This window comes from Aquarana catesbeiana, unplaced genomic scaffold, assembly GCF_042186555.1.
Source record: "Aquarana catesbeiana isolate 2022-GZ unplaced genomic scaffold, ASM4218655v1 unanchor236, whole genome shotgun sequence".
Lineage (NCBI taxonomy): Eukaryota > Metazoa > Chordata > Amphibia > Anura > Ranidae > Aquarana > Aquarana catesbeiana.
In genome coordinates, this window is record NW_027362664.1 from 1883572 (window position 1) to 1902444 (window position 18873).

The window sequence follows — 18873 nt, forward strand, 5'->3', positions numbered from 1 at the left end:
CCTGCAGGGTACAGTAGCGGGTGATTTCTGTTTGAAGTAAGCGTGAAAATGTGTCTCTTTCAGGGGAGGATGTTACTGCCCAGGTGGTCACCAGCGTCCTAAGTCTAAGACCCCTTCCCGTTCCAAGAGGTGTGGATACTGTAATGACAAGTTGTCACAGGACCACACAAAACCCTTTTTTGCTACAAGTGTATCCACAAGTTAGCTGGAAAGGAGACCTCTCAGGTCATGAGGGACTTTCTCTCCGTACAGACGGAGATGTTATCGACCCTCAAGGCTTTCCAGGCAACCCTAAAACCCAGGGAACCCGAGCCCCACTCTAGTAGGGCCCAGGCAGGGGAAGGTTCATCCTCACGGGAGGGCCCCCCACTAATAGAGCAGAAACTCGGGATCCGTGTGGCAGATTTAGACGCCCTGAACTCCTGCGGTCACTGCCCTCTCAGGACTCTTATGCCCCGTACACACGGTTGGATTTTCCGATGGAAAATGTGTGATAGGACCTTGTTGTCAGAAATTCCGACCGTGTGTAGGCTCCATCACACATTTTCCGACACACAAAGTTTGAGAGCATGCTATAAAATTTTCCGACAACAAAATCCGTTGTTGGAATTTCCGATCGTGTGTACACAAATCCGACGCACAAAGTGCCACGCATGCTCAGAATAAATAAAGAGATGAAAGCTATTGGCTACTGCCCTGTTTATAGTCCCGATGTACGTGTTTTACGTCACCGCGTTCAGAATGATCGGATTTTCCGACAACTTTGTGTGACCGTGTGTATGCAAGACAAGATTGAGCCAACATCCGTCGGAAAAAATCCTAGGATTTTGTTGTCGGAATGTCCGATCAATGTCCGACCGTGTGTACGGGGCATTAGACTTTTCTGATGAGGGGAAGGAAATAGAGGACAGCCAGGGGGAGGAAGAGGACTCCAGACCAGGCAGACACATCTTTTCTATAGATGATATGGAGGGTCTCCTTAGATCAGTGTATGCGTCACAAGAGATCCAAGAGCCTACAGCTCTGTTTTCTGCCCAGGACAGGATGTATAGAGGCCTGGTTAAACCCCAATCCAGGGTTCTCTCAATCCACCAGGCCCTCAAAGACATCATTCTGAGAGAAAGGAAGGAGCCTGAGAGGAAGCTCTTAAAATTTAAGACCTGGAAACGCAGGTGCCCATTCAAGGAGGAAAGATTTTTTAAGACACCCAGACTAAATACTTCCCTAGCACAGGTGTCCAAACAATCTGCCCTCTCCTTCAAGGATGCAGGCAATATCAGGGACCAAATAGACCGACGGTCCGCGACCCTTCTGCGCAGGGCCTGGGAGGCCAGTGCTGCGGCCATGAGTCCAGCCTTGGCATCAGCCTGTGTGGCCAGGAACGCAGACATGTGGGTCACAAAGTTGATGGACCATGTGTCGCGAACTTCCAAGTCCAAGCAGGTCTCCTTGGAGGTGATTGGTAGAGCCGTGGCCTACTTGGCAGACGCAGTGGTCAAAACAGTACGTACGACCGCTAAGCCGGCGGCTCTTCTGAATTCCGCAAGGAGGGCCTTGTGGGTTAAGACCTGGGATGGGGACAACACATCTAAGACACGTTTGTGTGGTCTACCTTTTGAGGGTTCCCTACTCTTTGGTTCTGGGATGGACCAGGCCCTTTCTAGGTCTACAGAGAAGTTTCCGGTAAAGCCTAAGAAAGATAGGGGAAGATTTTTTTCAAGGTCCCCAGGTTAAGAGCCAATTCAGGGACAAGAAGGAAGGCAAGAAATGGGGAGTTGGTAAGGGCAAGCAAAAAGGAGGCCTCCTCTTTTCCGGCCCAAAATCCACTGACAAAGATACCAGGTGAGGTAAGGGTGGGGTTGGGGCTCTCTCACTTTGTCACTCAGTGGGAAAGGATCACTCAAAGCCCCCACATCCTACAGATAATAAGAGAGGGCTACAGGTTGGAACTACTCTCCTCACCTTCCCCAACCTTCCTTCTAACCCGCCTACCTACCTATCTGGATGACCTTTTTGGTTTACAACCAGAGTTGCGATCTACTACTGTCCGACCTGGACAAAGTAGTAAGTACCTTAGAGTCCCTGGGGTGGTTAATTAGTCAGGAAAAATCCTCTCTGACTCCAGTGCAGACCAAGGTTTAAAAAGGGTTATTGGTAGATTCGGTGGCACAGAAGCTTGTGTTGCCCCCAGGGAGAGTAAAGGGCCTGATAGTTGCAGTCTCGTCCCTCCTAGAGGCAGAGGAGGTCTCCTTCAGAGTAGTTATGAGAGTCCTCATCTTAATGACAGCTTGTATTCCTGTGGTGCCGTGGGTTCCTCTCCAGGACTCTCCAGCAGTTCCTCCTATCCTCCTGGGATGGAAAAAGGGGAACCTTAGACGAAAAGGTCTCCATTTCAGGAGGGGTAAAGGAGTCTTTACAGTGGTGGCTCAACCATCAGAGATTGGGGGAGGGTCACCTCTGGGCTCAGCTCCAACCCCTCAGGGTGACAACCGATGCCTGGGGTTATGGGGCACATCTGGAAGAACTGCGGGCCCAGGGTGTCTGGAACCAAGTTCAGAGGGGCTCTTCCTCCAACTTCCGGGAGCTCTTGGCAGTCACTGAAGTCCTAAAGGCATTTAAAGAAAGAATCCAGGGGAAAGAGGTTCAGACCCTTTTCCAATAATTCAACCACAGTAACCTTCCTAAGTCACCGAGGGGCACCAGGTCCCATGCTCTTTTGGGCCTGATTCAGAAACTCCTGGAGTGGGCGGAACAGAGGATCCCCTCAATTTCAGCAGTGCATTAAAAGGGGGTCTGCAATGTTGAAGCAGACTACCTCAGTCGACAGCCGATTCACCAGGGAGAGTGGGAACTGAACCCCAAAGTGTACTCCCTCGTGTGTTGATGCTTCTGCAGACTGGAGATCCATCTCTTTGCGCAGAGAGGGAACAGGAAGCTGAAGAGGTTCTTTTCACTGTCCAGGGAGAAAGGATCCGAGGCGGTGGACGCATTGGCCCAAGACTGGGACTTCTACTTGGCCTATGCCTTGCCCCCTTGGCTCTGATACCAAAGTTGGTGCAGAAGCTGAGTCAGTCCAAGGGCAGATTGATTTTAATCGCTCCCTGGTGGCCCAAGAGGACCTGGTTCCCTACCCTGGGAAATTGGTTTGTGTCCCCTCCACAGCATCTTCCGGCGTGGCAGGACCTTCTCCTACAGGGTCCAGTCTGCCACCCAAACCCCGGTTTCTTCAAGCTAGCGGCTTGGCTCTTGAAAGGGAGAGCCTGCGGCAGAGGGGGTGTTCAGAGAGAGTAATTGACACCCTGTTACAGAGTAGGAAGCCGGTTACCAGATGTATTTACCCCACATTCTGGGGAGTCTTCTCGCATTGGTGTAAGGCGAGGGGGACTTCCCAGCAGGAGATACCTGCAATCCTGGATTTCCTCTGGGATGGCACGGATCAGGGTCTAGCTACTAAGACTCCCAGAGTCCAGGTGGCAGCCTTGTCCAGTTTTTTTTGCACTGAACCCACTGATCAAGAGATTTTTGTCGGCTAGGCAGAGGATCTCCCTGGTGCAAATGAACCAAATGAACCAAATGAACCAATTTCCACCATGGGATCTTACCCTAGTCCTCGGAGCCCTGACCAAGGCACCGTTCGAGCCCTTGGCTCAGATCCCACTTAAATTGCTTGCCCTTAAGACAACCTTTCTGCTAGCCGTTACCACGGCCAGGAGGATAGGTGATCTCCAGGCTCTGTCTGTAAAAGAGCCTTTTTCTTATTATTTAAAGGATTATCCTTAAGCAGGATCCCCTGTACCTTCCGAATGTGGCCTTACGGTTCCAAAGGACACAGGAGCTTGTCCTTCCTTCGTTTTGTGCCAATCCTCAGAACGAGAAGGAAAATTCATTTCATTGTTTAGATGTCTGACGGTGTCTGTCAGTTTATTTAGAGAGAGTGAAGGGTTTTAGAAGGTCCAGTAACTTATTAGTTGGTTTTTGCGGCCAGAAGAAGGGTCAGCAACCATCAAAAGCAACCATAGCAAGGTGGATTAGGCAGACCATTTCCATAGCCTATGAGCAGCCTGGTAAAGCGATTCCCACTAGTCTTAAGGCACACTCTACACGGTCTCTGGCGGTCCCTAGAAAGGGCTGGAGCATCGGTAGAACAGATCTGCAGAGCAGCTACGTGGAGAAGGCAGAACACTTTCCTGAGGCACTACAGGGTGGAACTGCTGTCACCTCAGGATTTGGCATTTGGTAGAAAGGTTCTACAGGCTGTTGTCCCACCCTAAGGTAGGCCTGAGCTACTTGCTCTCAGGTTGCTGTCCTGGAGGGCAACTTGAGAAAATGACCAGTTACACTTAACGGTAATGGTGTTTCTGGGAAGTCTTCCAGGACGGCAGGCCTACTTCCCACCCGTTTTATGTGTGTTGGTGTTGTATGAACATTTGAGGTGGTTCTCAGTCTCGTGCACTGGTGTGGGTCAGTACTTTTTCACAACTGAGGAGCACAGGGAGGGGCGGGATTTTTGACCTCTTCTTTGATTTGTGTTTCCTGTCAGGTGGGACCAGTCATCTCTCAGGGTGCCGTCCTGGAAGACCTTCCAGAAACACTGTTACCGGTAAGTGTAACTGGTCATTTTCTTCACAGATAAAAAAATTCTACCACTTTAAAAAAACTCTGGTCAGGCCACATCTAGAAGATTCCATCCAGTTTTGGTCACCAGTCCTCAGAAGGGATGTGCTGGAGCTGGAGAGAGTCCAAAGAAAGGGAACTAAATTAATTACGAGGCTGAAGGACCTCAAATACGAGGTACGACTACAATCGCTAAATTTATTCTCGCTGGAGAAAAGGACACTTGAGAGGAGATATGATAGCTATTTACAAATATCTCAGTGGTGATCCCAGCAAAGGAAAAAAGCTATTCAATCTCAGGGATGTGAGAGGACACTGGGACACACAATGAGATTGGAGGAGAATCGGTTTAACCTTAAGCTGCGTAGGGGTTTTTCAATGTCAGGGCAGTAAGAATGTGGAAATCTCTTCCACAAGTGGTGGTGGCTGCAGGGAGTATTGATATTTTTAAGAGACTCTTGGACGTGCATCTTAAAGAACACAATATACAGGGATATGAGAAATGATTATTGACACTGACACATGTGCACCTACACAGGTCAGACTGGATGGATTATTGTCTTTATTTTACCTTACCTACTATGTAACTATGTCCTGCATTCTGCACACTGCACCCTTCTCCTGCATCTCATGTCCTGTGGTGACTTACATCCTTCTCTGGTACCTGGCACTCCATGTCCTGCGTTCTGCACCCCATGTCCTGCATTCTGCACCCTACACAACATGTCCTGCACCCTTCTCTTGCACCTTGCACCCCACGTCCTGTGTTCTGCACCTCACAAATTACTTGCCCTGCCCCAGGCACCAAAAACCCACACTTAAAATCTCTCCTAACTTTTTTAGCTGGCTTCATAGATTCAAAGCAAATTTGTCAAGCCCCACCCTAAGTGACTTCCTCCTCTCCCCCTCATCTCCTTCATTATGTAAGTCATGCTGAGATAATCTCCCATTGGCTGAGCAATATTCTCATTTGTCTCTGAGCTCCTTCTTGCTATTCCTCGTCCTGCCTGTTGTTTCCTTGGATTGATTTTCTGTGTAGTGACCCCGGCTTCATCTCTTGGATGGGCTGTTGCTTGTCCTGACCTTTATCCTGATTCCTGGATCTCCTCCTCATCTCTCCTCCATATCTTCTTACACAGCTCTTCTCCACACCTGCAGTGATCCTGGGGGGGGTGGAAACTTGGCACCAGCACTCAGCAAAATCCATCCCCACCATTAGGAGCTCTGGAGAAAGTTGTCTGCTATTTACACTCCGTTCCTCCGCACATCACCTGATCACATGAGAGCTTACTTTCACAGATTCCTGACAGATTTCTGTATGGTAAAGGTCAAAGTTCACTCTTCAGTTTAGGAGAGGAAGGACACACCCAGGAACAATGATTTGGTTTGCACAGGAGCCTCATTTAGAGGACCCCTCAAATCTTCCCATCCAAATGTCCCTCCATCCAGAGTCTATATGTCCTATGACATCACACTGACCTCACAGCTCCTCCTCCCAATGTCCCTCCATCTCTTTTTTCGTTTCTGATGCTCTTAGGATGTGGGCGGACCTTTGGCATCCTCAATAGCAAAGTGGGACCGTTGGTCCTGCATTGTATGTAATGATGTCAGAATGCCTGCAACAAGCTTTTAACCTGCACAGTGGGGGTCCTGTGTGGGTAAATTCTACATCAACCTTAGGTGGGCTTTAATAAAACGGAAACCTGAATGGAGAGGTGAGGAGGATTCTGGGAATATCATTCGATTTTACTATTTGTGTTCAGATGTAGAGTTTTCCTCATGTGAAGTCTGGAGATCATATGACCATCACATTGCCTCCACCTCCCTCCCTGATAGAATAGAGAAATACAAAGAAGATTCTAGAAGTCACCAGAGAGATCATGGAGGAGAGGTGAGCGGTGCTGGGAATTCTGGGACATTATCCAGTAACAGACAAGGGATGTGTCTGGATGGTGACTGTATCATTGTGTGTGTCAGGTTCCTATAAGGTGTCAGGATGTCACTGTCTATTTCTCCATGGAGGAGTGGGAGTATTTAGAAGGACACAAGGATCTCTACAAGGACGTCATGATGGACAATCAGCCGCCCCTCACATCACCGGGTAAGAGGAGACTTTATTGTAAAGGAGAGAGCAGTACGGAGGGTCCACCTAGATCCCCCATCATCTGATAAACACATAGAAACAATGTATTCAGTCAGTGTGTGTGTTTCTTACAGATGGATCCAGTAATGGGAACCCACCAGAGAGATGTCCCCGTCCCCTGTATTCCCGGGATTCCACACAGGAAGGTCACACCATCCTTCACCATCATCAGGTAGATGAGGAACAATCACTGATAGTATCATTAGGATCTGTACATTATCTGCATTGTTACCATTGATGTCATTTTTATTATATATTCAGAGTGGAAATCTGAGAGATTCTAAAACTGAAGTTAAAGAAGAGATAAAAGATGAGGATGATGAGGATGGGGTGATGGGGGAGTCAGAGTTTCTAAAAGAACACAAAGATCTGTACCAGGACACCATGGTGGAGTCATCCAGCTACAGAAACCCACCAGAGAGATGTCCCCGTCCTCTGTATTCCCGGGATTCCACACAGGAAGATCACACCATCCCTCACTGTTACAAGGTTGGTGGGATGGAGCATCTAGAACATGGACTCCTAGAGATGATGTGTGGATTTTTTATGTGATGTCACAATAATAAATCTTATATCTTACAGATGATTCTCTCTCATTTTCTTGATTTAGAGTGGAGATGCAATCGATATAGAATTTGAGGTTATATCAGAAGAAGAAGAGAGTTATGTGAGGGATGATCAGCAGTCTATGGAGGAGGATGGAATAACGGGGACATTTATAGAGGAGGACACTCCTACAGAGATCAGCACAGGTGGGTCATTAACACTAAATACATTACTCCATCCATACTGCTCACTGATTGGTCCAGAGTAGGGCGGGGACTGGGTGATAATCTTCCTTCTCTTTGCTGCAGACACAATTTATGGATCTAGACTGCATTTATGGAAATTCTGGGGTTCAACTGGCAGCAAAAGGTTGATTTTCACCATAAATGTTGCTCTACCTAGGCACCTTGGGCATGTGCTTTGGGTCTTCTGCCCCATGCCCAGGTCTAGCATGATCTCTGACAGAACAATCCCCCCAGGGTTACTTGTTCTGTTGTTTTCTGGCTGTGCCAGGCTGAGGAATATGTCTGTATAGTCTCAGACCCAAGTCACTGAGTGCTGTCTCAGGAGAAGGGAGGCAGCGGTGTGGGACCTCTGCAACTTGTCTCATGTAAACATTTAAGCTTCCACTGAATACCAATATATAGTCTTGACCATTACACTGTATAATTTATATTGTACATTACATACTCCTGACCCCTGCACTATATACTCTGTTGTACATTACATACTCCTGACCCCTGCACTATATACTCTATGTTGTACATTACATAGTCCTGACTTCTGCTCTCTCCCCTCTAACCACTGCTATATATACACATAATATGTATTCTCTTTTGTTACACATATTTTCTACCAGCTGGACATTTTATATCTGATGATTTGATTGGAGCACAGCAGGAACCAATCTGCTCATGTCTAGTAATAATCTTTTTATTTCTATTTTAGTAGATGGACGGGAGATGAGGAAAACCTCAGAGGATTGTCTCACTTTGTCTCCAGACTGTAAAGTAGAAGATGAGGACATCACACAGTATAGTCCAGGAGAAAACCCGACTACCTCAAATGTCCATCCGGCACCACACAGTGTAGATGGACCATCGTATTCCTCTTATCCTGAGGAACCTCAGACTGTGAGGGACGGTGCCGTCCTTCCAACAGAGAAGAGACTTTCCTGTGCTGAGTGCGGGATGTGTTTCCGTTTTAAATCCAAGCTTAATGAGCATAAAAGATCTCACACAGGAGAGAAGCCGTATTCCTGTCCTGAGTGCGGGAAATGTTTTTCACAGAAGTCCGATCTTTCCACACATCAGAGATCTCACACAGGAGAGAAACCGTATTCCTGTCCTGAGTGTGGGAAATGTTTTTCAATGAAGACCAATCTTTACACACATCAGAGATCTCACACAGGGGAGAAGCCGTTTTCTTGTCCTGAGTGCGGGAAATGTTTTTCACAGAAGTCCCATCTTTACAGACATCAGAGATCTCACACGGGGGAGAAGCCGTATTCCTGTCCTGAGTGCGGGAAATGTTTTTCACAGAAGTCCCATCTTTACAGACATCAGAGATCTCACACAGGGGAGAAGCCGTATACCTGTCTTGAGTGTGGGAAATGTTTTCAAGTGAAGTCCACTCTTGACACACATCAGAGATCTCACACAGGGGAGAAGCCGTATTCCTGTCCTGAGTGCGGGAAATGTTTTTCACAGACGTCCACCCTTTACACACATCAGAGATCTCACACGGGGGAGAAGCCGTATGCCTGTCCTGAGTGCGGGAAATGTTTTTCACAGAAGTCCCATATTTACACACATCAGAGATCTCACACGGGGGAGAAGCCGCATTCCTGTCCTGAGTGTGGGAAGTGTTTTTCACAGAAGTCCCATCTTTCCAGACATCAGAAATCTCACACGGGGGAGAAGCCGTATGCCTGTCCTGAGTGCGGGAAATGTTTTTCAGTAAAGTCCAGTCTTTACACACATCAGAGATCACACGGGGAAGAAACCGTATTCCTGTCCTGAGTGAGGAAATTGTTCCTCAGTGAAGACCTGTCTTCCTGTACATCAGGGATCCCACACAACCCTCGAGGTGTATTAGTGCTTTGAGTGTGCGAAATGTCTTCTATATGAATGTTGTTGGACATCACAGCTCTCATGTGGGGAAGAAGCACACCCTGATATACACCTCAGATATACTCCATGGCTGATCGTCAGCATGTAAGGAGATCAGAGATCACCAAAGACATATGTGTAGTGTTGTAAAAATACAATGGATGGGCGGCTCATACAGGTCTGGTATTGTACTTTTATTTCATGGCTTACTTCCAGGTCCGCACCCATTCATGCGCACACCCAGAAACCTCCACTGTCATTGGCTGCAGGACAAGTTTGCCAGCAGGTCCCAGCTAATGATTTTGCCCCGTACCCTATCCTCATATTGATTAGTGGTTCCAAATTAATAATAACTACTGCAGTAGGGAACAGACACAAAAGATACGCTCAGCATCTTTCCAAATAACTGTTCTGCTTTATTATGATGCAATTGAAGGTTTTTATAAACATGATTATGTAGGTATCACATCAATATTACAATTGTACGTTTATGGTAACAAGGGGCGTAACATAGGCAGACTAATTCTAACTTGAAAGAATGCAAACATTCTGAAAACATTATTAGTGCTGTGAGGGCAGTGTGCAATACATATAAAATAGAATACAATTATGTACAGAACTTACATAGTTAGTCAGGTTGAAAAAAGACACAAGTTCAACCTTAAAAACAATAAATAAATAAAATTAAAAATACTGTACAATCCAATATACCCTGTTGATCCAGATGAAGGCAAAACCCCCCAGCAGAGCATGCTCCAATTTGCTACAGCAGGGGAAAAAATTCCTTCCGGATCCCCCAAGAGGCAATCAGATTTTCCCTGGATCAACTTTACCTATAAATGTTAGTACCCAGTTATATTATGTACATTTAGGAAAGTATCCAGGCCTTTCTTAAAACTTACAAATTTCCTTTACAGTCTCCTCTCTCTTGATCAATATTTTGATCATTAATCATACCTGCTATCACCTTTAACCTGGAACCTCCACTGGTGGAGGTAGTCCTGGCCAAAGAGGCAAAAACTCCATTGTGGAGAAAATAATAGCTGAGCAACTTTTTCATTACAAAATGACTTTTCATTGTGAAAAACAAATGATTGATAAGACATATTTACAGAGTACTGGCTGTACACTCCTGTGACCAGAATAGCCTTCTAGCTTATTTGTTGGCATGCTGACTTATCAGAATATGTAAACACAGACAATTCTACATAAAATGGAAGGCGTACAAAAGACAAAATATGACTTCAACATGGCTAAACTACTTTTCAAATCACAAACTTATATATATATATATATATATATATATATATATATATATATATATATATATATATATATATATCCCTTACAATTAAAGCATTTGAATAAATAGTACCCTAGACTGTGATCACAAGAGGTAAACAAATAAAACACAGAGATTTCTTTAATTTAGTAATTTTTGCAGTGTATGGTGTGGATCCAGGTGACTTTTCCTTCAAAGTATGCATAACTTGTACATGAAATAGATGCTGTATTGAGTCTACAAACATTCCTTATATATAAATGTTTCTTAACCATCCACAAGTCACCTGGCTTTAGTTTTAGATCCTTCCAAACTTTTAGGATCTGGAATTGGGGAGAAAACACATAAATGAGTTTGTCAAAAACCTTAAAAGATAAGCAACATTCTCTGTGAGATCCAAATGGAAGACTTCAGCTGCTGAGACAAAATATAAGCAAGTGAGTAACACACTCCCAAACCAAATCCCATAGGGAGAGAGTCCAACATCCCCCTTAGGGGCTGATAAAATATAAGAAAACATTCAGGCAAAAGTTTTCTAGTTTCTTACTCCACTTTGTCCACTACATTGTAGACAGTAGGGGGTGTAAAAATAAAACCTCAAAACTTCTAGTAAGGACTCTCCTATAAAAATGATTTCCTTTGTTACTATCTGTAGATTCTGCACTCTGTACTTACAAACTACTTCTGATAACACTTTTTACTGTGGCCTTTGCAGTAGCATTTGCCACTGGACATCCAAAAAACATGTCCATACAGACAAAATGCATACTTGTAAGATCCTGACTTGGGCATCTGGATATATCTTTTTTGTAATCTCTAGAAGGGATGTTCAGCTTTTGGTAACACCTTTGGTAACAGGTAAAACAAGAAGTGGTATGTTATAAAAACAACTGTGGAGAACCCTGGCTCTATCCCACACTCATTTACTAAGGCAGCCATAACTTCTTGTGACTGATGACACGGTCCATGTGTCAAGCTGGAGGGGAAAGAGTGGCTGGCAGATATAAATGATCACCTTTTCCAAAGTCCTGTTTCATAAGAAGTTGCCCCCTGTGGACCACTTGTTCTTCTCGTTCTGGGGTCCTTAAAGTTGAATTATTAATCCCAGCTATACTGGGCCAGAACTATGGTGGAATCTGTGAGTTGCACAGACCCATCAAGTGTCCGGGGCTGTAAATGCAGCATCCTTAGTCACCTGGTCTGCTTCCATGTGTTAAAGTTAATAAGGCTACCTCAGCAAGAACCTGGAAGGCTGAAAACAGCCAATCAAATTAACTTGGCATGCTTGATTGATTTACCTGCCGAAGTAAAAACAAACTTCTGGCCCTTCAAATGGAACTAAAAGCTCTCAATATCTCGACTATCTATATAAATATACATTCTTTTTATAGCTTTTATATTTATAAAACATGGAGCTCTGCTTCTTGAGTTGGGGAAAAAGGATCCAATGACTCTAAATACAGAGTATCCTTCTGGGTGATAAACTGCATACTCAAATCTACAAAAAATGTAATTTCTTTCTCGAACATCACGGGACACAGAGCCACAGTATTAACTGATGGGTTATGTAGGTACCACTAGGTGATTGGACACTGGTCACACCCTAATCAGGAAGTTCAACCCCCTATATAATCCCTCCCCTTACAGGGATACCTCAGTTTTTTAGCCAGTGTCTTAGGTGATGGACGTGTAAAGATGTCCTGTGCTGAAGCTCCAAAGGGAATATCCTATATCCTATACTGGGGCAAGCCAGGCGAACCGGATCCATTCAAAGTGTCCTTTCTAGGCTGAATTGATGGTACCTGGGCCTCGTGTCCGAAGAAACAAGGTTTTACCTGTAACGCTTCTCTTTTTAGAGAGCTTGGACCCGCATATCAGAAAAGAGTCTTTAACACCTTATTTCTGGCTGGGTGCTTTACAGGGCCAGAACTGCAGGATCCCCCTATTCGTAGGGGGCCCCAGTCTCTGACGTTTTTTTCAAACGGAGCCCACCGTGAGAGGTGAAGATTGGGTCTGTACAAACAGAACCCTGCGGCTGGATAAGGTAAGAGGAGATTCCACAGATTTTTCCAATTCTAGTAGGTTTTCTCCTTTAAGGTAAATGCATGCTATGCCTATTGTGACCACCGGGGGCTGCCAAGAGCACATACCTTCTCATGCTGATGTCTGTCTCAGCGTTCAACACTGCACAAGCTCCAGGTAGGATGGGACGGGGGGTTTTCTCCTCTGGGATATCCCCCCCCCAGGCTAGGGGGAGGCCGCAGGTGAGCTGTAAGGCAGTTTTACACCGCACTGTCACCGCCGCCAATCCGCCATTGCACGTGCAGGCCCCATCACTGCTGGCCTCTCACTTTCCTCCTCCACCCCCAGCCTTCCTCCAGGCTTGTCCTGGGAGGGTCGGCTCACGTGGGAAGTGCATGTTTTTCAAAAAAACGAAGGGGGGGCGTCAGCACAGCGTCAGCATGCTCACATTGCCAGAAGCATGGCTATTTAAAGCACACTTTACAGGTGCTCTGAGCCTTTGGAGGGACACAGCTGACGGTCGCATGTAAGGTGGGACACAGGCATTCTCCTAGGCTGCAGACTGGGCATTTGGTAGCAAGGCTTTTGCCAGACTACATAGCTCAGCAGTCAGTGTTCATTTTGGATACCTCCACCTTGTTGCTTTGCACTATGGGTAGAAGAGGTTCAAATAACCCCAGAACCAGAGGCTCTAGGGGATCTCATTCATGTTCTGAGGACCCCCTTCCTGCAGCATCCTCCCCCCCTGAGGGGCCAGGGACGGCTGGCCAGGGAGAGCCGTTGGGGTCAGGGGCTGTACCTGCTTCTGGCACTTCAGCCCCTGTATACATAGCACAAGAGTTTTTTTCCTCAACCATTAATGGTTTAGAGGAAAGATTAATGGCCATGATTACATCTTCACTCAGTGGAAGAAAACGTACTAGGCCTTCCTCTGTTTCCCAAGACCCTCAGACAGAGGAGCCCTGGGATAAAGGAGAAGAATCCCTTTCAGAGGATCAGGATGGGACGGATGATTCCTCTTCAGAGGAATCAGGTGGAGAGGGACCCTCTGCGACTTCCCAAGAGGAGAAAGTCTTAGTACAGATCCTTACTGGATTGGTCCGCTCCATATTTAAGTTGCCCTTATCTGAATCAGTTAAGGAACCCTCTTCTTCTTTAGGGTCGCTGAAACCTTCTCAAACAGCACATGCTTTTCCTGTTCATAATTTGCTTGAAAAGCTCCTTTATTCTGAGTGGGATCACCCAGATAAGCGTTTTCTTCTGCCGAAAAAGTTTTCAGCACTTTATCCTATGGAAGAAAAATTCTTTAAGATGTGGGGAATACCGGCCATTGATGCAGCCATTTCCTCTATAAATAATAGTCTGAGTTGTCCTGTAGACAACGCTCAGATGCTCAGGGATCCTGTGGATAAAAAGATGGAATCCTTATTGAAGGATGTTTTTTCCTTAGCAGGTTCAGTGGCTCAACCTGCAGTAGCAGCGATTGGAGTCTGTCAATACTTAAGAGACCATGTTAAGCAGGTCATCAAAGTTCTACCTGAACAGCAGGCCCAGGGCTTCGCTAACCTTTCAGCGGCCTTATGTTATGTTGTTGACGCCATCAGAGATTCTATCATGCAAACCTCTCGTCTTTCACTTGGGTTGGTGCATATGCGTAGAATCTTATGGTTGAAAAATTGGTCAGCCGAAGCACCAAGTAAGAAGCTGTTGGCTGGGTTTCCTTTTCGTGGTGCAAGGTTGTTTGGAGAAGGCTTGGATAACTATATCAAGAGAATCTCTTGTGGGAAAAGCACTCTCTTACCTGTTATGAAGAAGAGTAAGCGTCCCTCTTTCAAACAGACTCTTTCCCCAGCGCCAGGGGCATCAGCCTCCAGGCAGTCACGACGGCCTCCTCCTTCTGGGTCAAGAAACAAGAGTCAACCCCTGGGACAAAAGAAGTCCTGGGGGAAGAAGCCTACTAGGCAAAACACTAAGACCTCTGCATGAGGGGGTGCCCCCACTCGCTCGAGTGGGGGGAAGACTGCTACAGTTCTCAAAGCTCTGGCAGGAGGACTTCCAGGACAGATGGGTAATCTCCACGGTAACCTTAGGGTACAGGCTGGAGTTCCAAAAATTTCCCTCTCCTCGTTTCCTCAGCTCAAGTGTTCCCAGAGACCCAGAGAAGAAGCAGTCGCTCCTTCTAGCGTTAGAGCGACTTTTGTCGCAAGAGGTCATTATGGTGGTTCCCACAAGGGATCAAGGATTGGGCTTCTATTCCAACCTTTTTACGGTCCAAAAACCAAATGGGGATGTCAGACCCATTCTGGATTTAAGAGATCTGAATCGATTCCTAAGGATTCAGTCCTTCCGCATGGAATCAATTCGGACAGTAGTCTCCATCCTGCAGGGAGGAGAATTTTTGGCATCGATAGACATCAGAGATGCATATCTACATGTGCCCATTTTTCCTGCTCATCAGAAGTTTCTGCGCTTCGAGGTAGGAGGGCGACATTTCCAGTTTGTGGCTCTGCCCTTCGGGATAGCCACTGCACCTCGAGTGTTCACAAAGATTAAGGGCTCAGGGTATAGCTGTCATAGCATACCTAGACGACCTGCTCCTTATAGACCGGTCGGTAGCCTCCTTGAATGGGAACTTGAGGACCACAGTCAAGTATCTGGAACACCTAGGTTGGATCCTCAACCTAGAAAAATTTTTCTAAAACCAGTAAGAAGACTGGAGTATTTGGGTCTGATCATAGATACAAGCCAGGAGAAAGTATTTCTACCTCAGGCAAAGATCACTGCCTTAAGGGAGCTGATTCTGGCAGTCAGGGCCAAGAAGGGTCCTTCTGTCTGCCTTTGTATGAGGCTGCTAGGAAAGATAGTGTCTTCATTCGAAGCAGTTCCCTAGCTCAGTTCCATTCAAGACTACTGCAACACAGTATTCTGTCGGCCTGGAACAAGAAGGTTCAGGCATTAGACTTTCTAAAGCACCTATTTCATGCGGTGCATCAGAGCCTCAAATGGTGGCTCATACCCAAAAACCTGCAGAAGGGGAAATCCTTTCTACCGGTTACCTGGACGGTGGTAACAACAGATGCCAGTCTGTCGCATTGGGGAGCAGTTCTGGAACAGTCTGCGATCCAGGGGCTATGGTCCAAGACCGAGAGGACTTTACCCGTCAACATTCTGGAGATCCGGGCGGTATATCTAGCTCTAAAGGCCTGGACTATCAGGCTACAGTGTTGCCCTGTCAGGATTCAGTCCGACAATGCCACAGCAGTGGCTTATGTCAATCATCAGGGAGGCACCCGGAGCCGAGCTGCTCAAAAAGAGGTGAACCAGATCTTAGTCTGGGCAGAGATGCATGTGCCATGCATATCGGCAGTTTTCATTCCAGGGATAGAGAACTGGCAGGTGGACTATCTAAGTTGCCAGCAGTTACTCCCAGAGGAATGGTCTCTGCATCCCGACATCTTTTGGGCCATATGCCAAAGATGGGGGGTTCCAGATGTAGATCTCTTTGCTTCCAGATTCAACAAAACGATAGACAGATTTGTGGAAAGGACACGGGATCCTCTTGCATGTGGGACGGATGCGTTGGTGAATCCGTGGCATCGGTTCTCACTGATTTATGTATTCCCGCCTATTCTGCTACTGCCACGACTCCTTCACAGGATCAGGCAGGAAAGGAAGTCAGTACTTCTGGTGGCCCCCGCTTGGCCCAGAAGGACTTGGTATGCAGAAATAGTAAGGATGACGGTAGGTTCCCCGTGGACCCTACCGGTACGCCCAGACCTGTTATCTCAAGGCCCAGTGTTCCATCCTGCCTTACAAACGCTAAATTTGACGGTTTGGCTATTGAGACCCACGTTCTGAAGAGTCGTGGGCTTTCAGGTCCTGTGATATCTACCTTGATCAATGCAAGGAAGCCAGCTTCCAGATTGATTTATCATAGAGTCTGGAAAGCTTATGTATCCTGGTGTGAATCCAGGGGTTGGCATCCTAGAAAATATGTGATAGAATTCTTAAATTTCTACAATTAGGATTAGAGATGAAGCTGGCCTTGAGTATCATCAAGGGCCAGGTCTCGGCCTTATCAGTATTGTTTCAACGGCCACTTGCTTCGTATTCTTTGGTCCGAAAACTTTATGCAGGTAGGGATGCGTCTTAATCCTCCGGTTTAGGCGCCCCTAAACCCCGGGGACTTGAACTTGGTTCTGTCGGTGTTACAGAAACAGCCTTTTGAACCAATACGTCATATTCCTTTAATCTTGCTGACAAAGAAACTAATTTTTCTGGTAGCCATCTCTTCTGCTAGAAGAGTATCAGAATTAGCAGCTCTTTCTTGTAAAGAGCCTTATTTGATTGTACACAAGGATAGAGTGGTACTGCGCCCTCATCCTAGTTTTTTACCGAAGGTGGTTTCAGATTTTCATCTAAACCAAGACATTGTTCTGCCCTCCTTTTTTCCAGATCCCTGTTCTTCGGATGAAAGAAAAGCTACATTCTTTGGATGTAGTAAGAGCAGTCAAGGCCTATCTGGAAGCAACTGCTCAGATTCACAAAACAGGCATTTTGTTCGTGCTGCCAGAGGGTCCCAGTAGAGGACAGGCAGCGTCAAAAGCTACCATTTCTAAATGGATTCGACAATTGATTATTCAGGCGTATGGTTTGAAACAGAAGATTTCAGATCAAGGCACATTCCACAAGGGCTATTAGTGCTTCTTGGGCAGTGCATCACCAGGCCTCTATGGCTCAGATCTGCAAGGCCGCAACCTGGTCTTCAGTTCATACATTCACCAGATTCTATCAGGTGGATGTGAGAAAGCATGAGGATATCGCCTTTGGGCGTAGTGTGCTGCAGACAGCGGTACAAGGTCCTCAGGTCTGATTGCACCCTACTTGGTTGTCATTCCCCCCCTCAGTTGGCATTGCTTTGGGACATCCCATCAGTTATTACTGTGGCTCTGTGTCCCGTGATGTTCGAGAAAGAAAATCAGATTTTTTATAACAGCTTACCTGTAAAATCCTTTTTTTCGATGGACATCATGGGACACAGAGGTCCCGCCCCTCTTTTAATACACTTATATTGCTTTGCTACAAAACTGAGGTATCCCTGTAAGGGGAGGGATTATATAGGGGGTTGAACTTCCTGAATAGGGTGTGCCAGTGTCCAATCACCAGTGATACCTATATAACCCATCAGTAATTACTGTGGCTCTGTGTCCTGTGATGTCCATCGAAAGAAAAGGATTTTACAGGTAAGCTGTTATAAAAAATCCTATTATTTGGGTCTTCAGGGAGTGTGTCCTGCACCGGGTTTACAGCAGCTGATTCCTACGTCATCAATGTAACACATGTGGTTTCCTTTGTCTCCAGCCTCCTCCAATAGAGGCAATAAGGTAGTTGGATTCAAATGTACGCATTTTTCATTGTTGGATTTGTACATAAACAAACTCATATTTTAAACCTTTCATTAGACAAACATTTAGTTAGCTGTATATTTGCTGCGCAGAATGTCGGCCCATTAAAAATTAAATGTTTGACCAAAACAATATCTAACTTTGTCTAATAGCACCTTTGCATAAAAGCTGCAGCTCTGATATATCTGGATGAACCCTCCATTAATTGGTCCAGCTTGCATAAATATATTACAATGGCTTGTTTTCTATCACGCTGTTTGTGTAAGAACTCCAGTTTCATGTTTCAAAAGATAACTTTTTCCTGGCAATATTATAATAAATGATAACAATACCCTGCGGTCATGGAGAGATGTCCATAAATCCAAAATATTCTTCTGCTTATACCACTGTACTTACAAGGAAAAGGGGCACATCATTTCACAATCCACACATTCTGCTTTGGATTTCAAAAATAAAAATAAATAAAAACAAAAAGGACCAACAATCTGTATGATGGACCAGAAAGCATCAAAAACTATAAAACAACTGGCTGCAGGGGCTTATTGAATAAATGTAAAATTACAAAATTGTTATCTTAATCTAAACTAATCCCATTAATTACAAATTTCCCCAATAACCTGGATTTCATTTACAACCAAAGGTTGTCTAAACCAGTTTCAATATATCTATATTATTAATAAAATTGTTAAACTCATATTAGAAATGAATACTCATTATTACTTAATTATTACTTAATTTCCCTTTTTTAAA

General features: G+C 45.6%; 2 protein-coding genes across 2 annotated transcripts in view; one reads left to right on the plus strand and one right to left on the minus strand.

Moving 5' to 3' along the window:
* Positions 1-18873, plus strand: part of LOC141121985 (uncharacterized) — a 641331-nt gene that overhangs the window by 501313 nt on the left and 121145 nt on the right. Inside the window, 1 exon segment of the mRNA XM_073611770.1 lies at positions 8472-9317. Within this exon segment, the coding sequence (XP_073467871.1) occupies positions 8472-9317 (846 nt within the window).
* LOC141121983 (uncharacterized) overlaps positions 1-18873 on the minus strand; it is a 289647-nt gene that overhangs the window by 27436 nt on the left and 243338 nt on the right. The gene's annotated exons all lie outside the window — the stretch shown is intronic.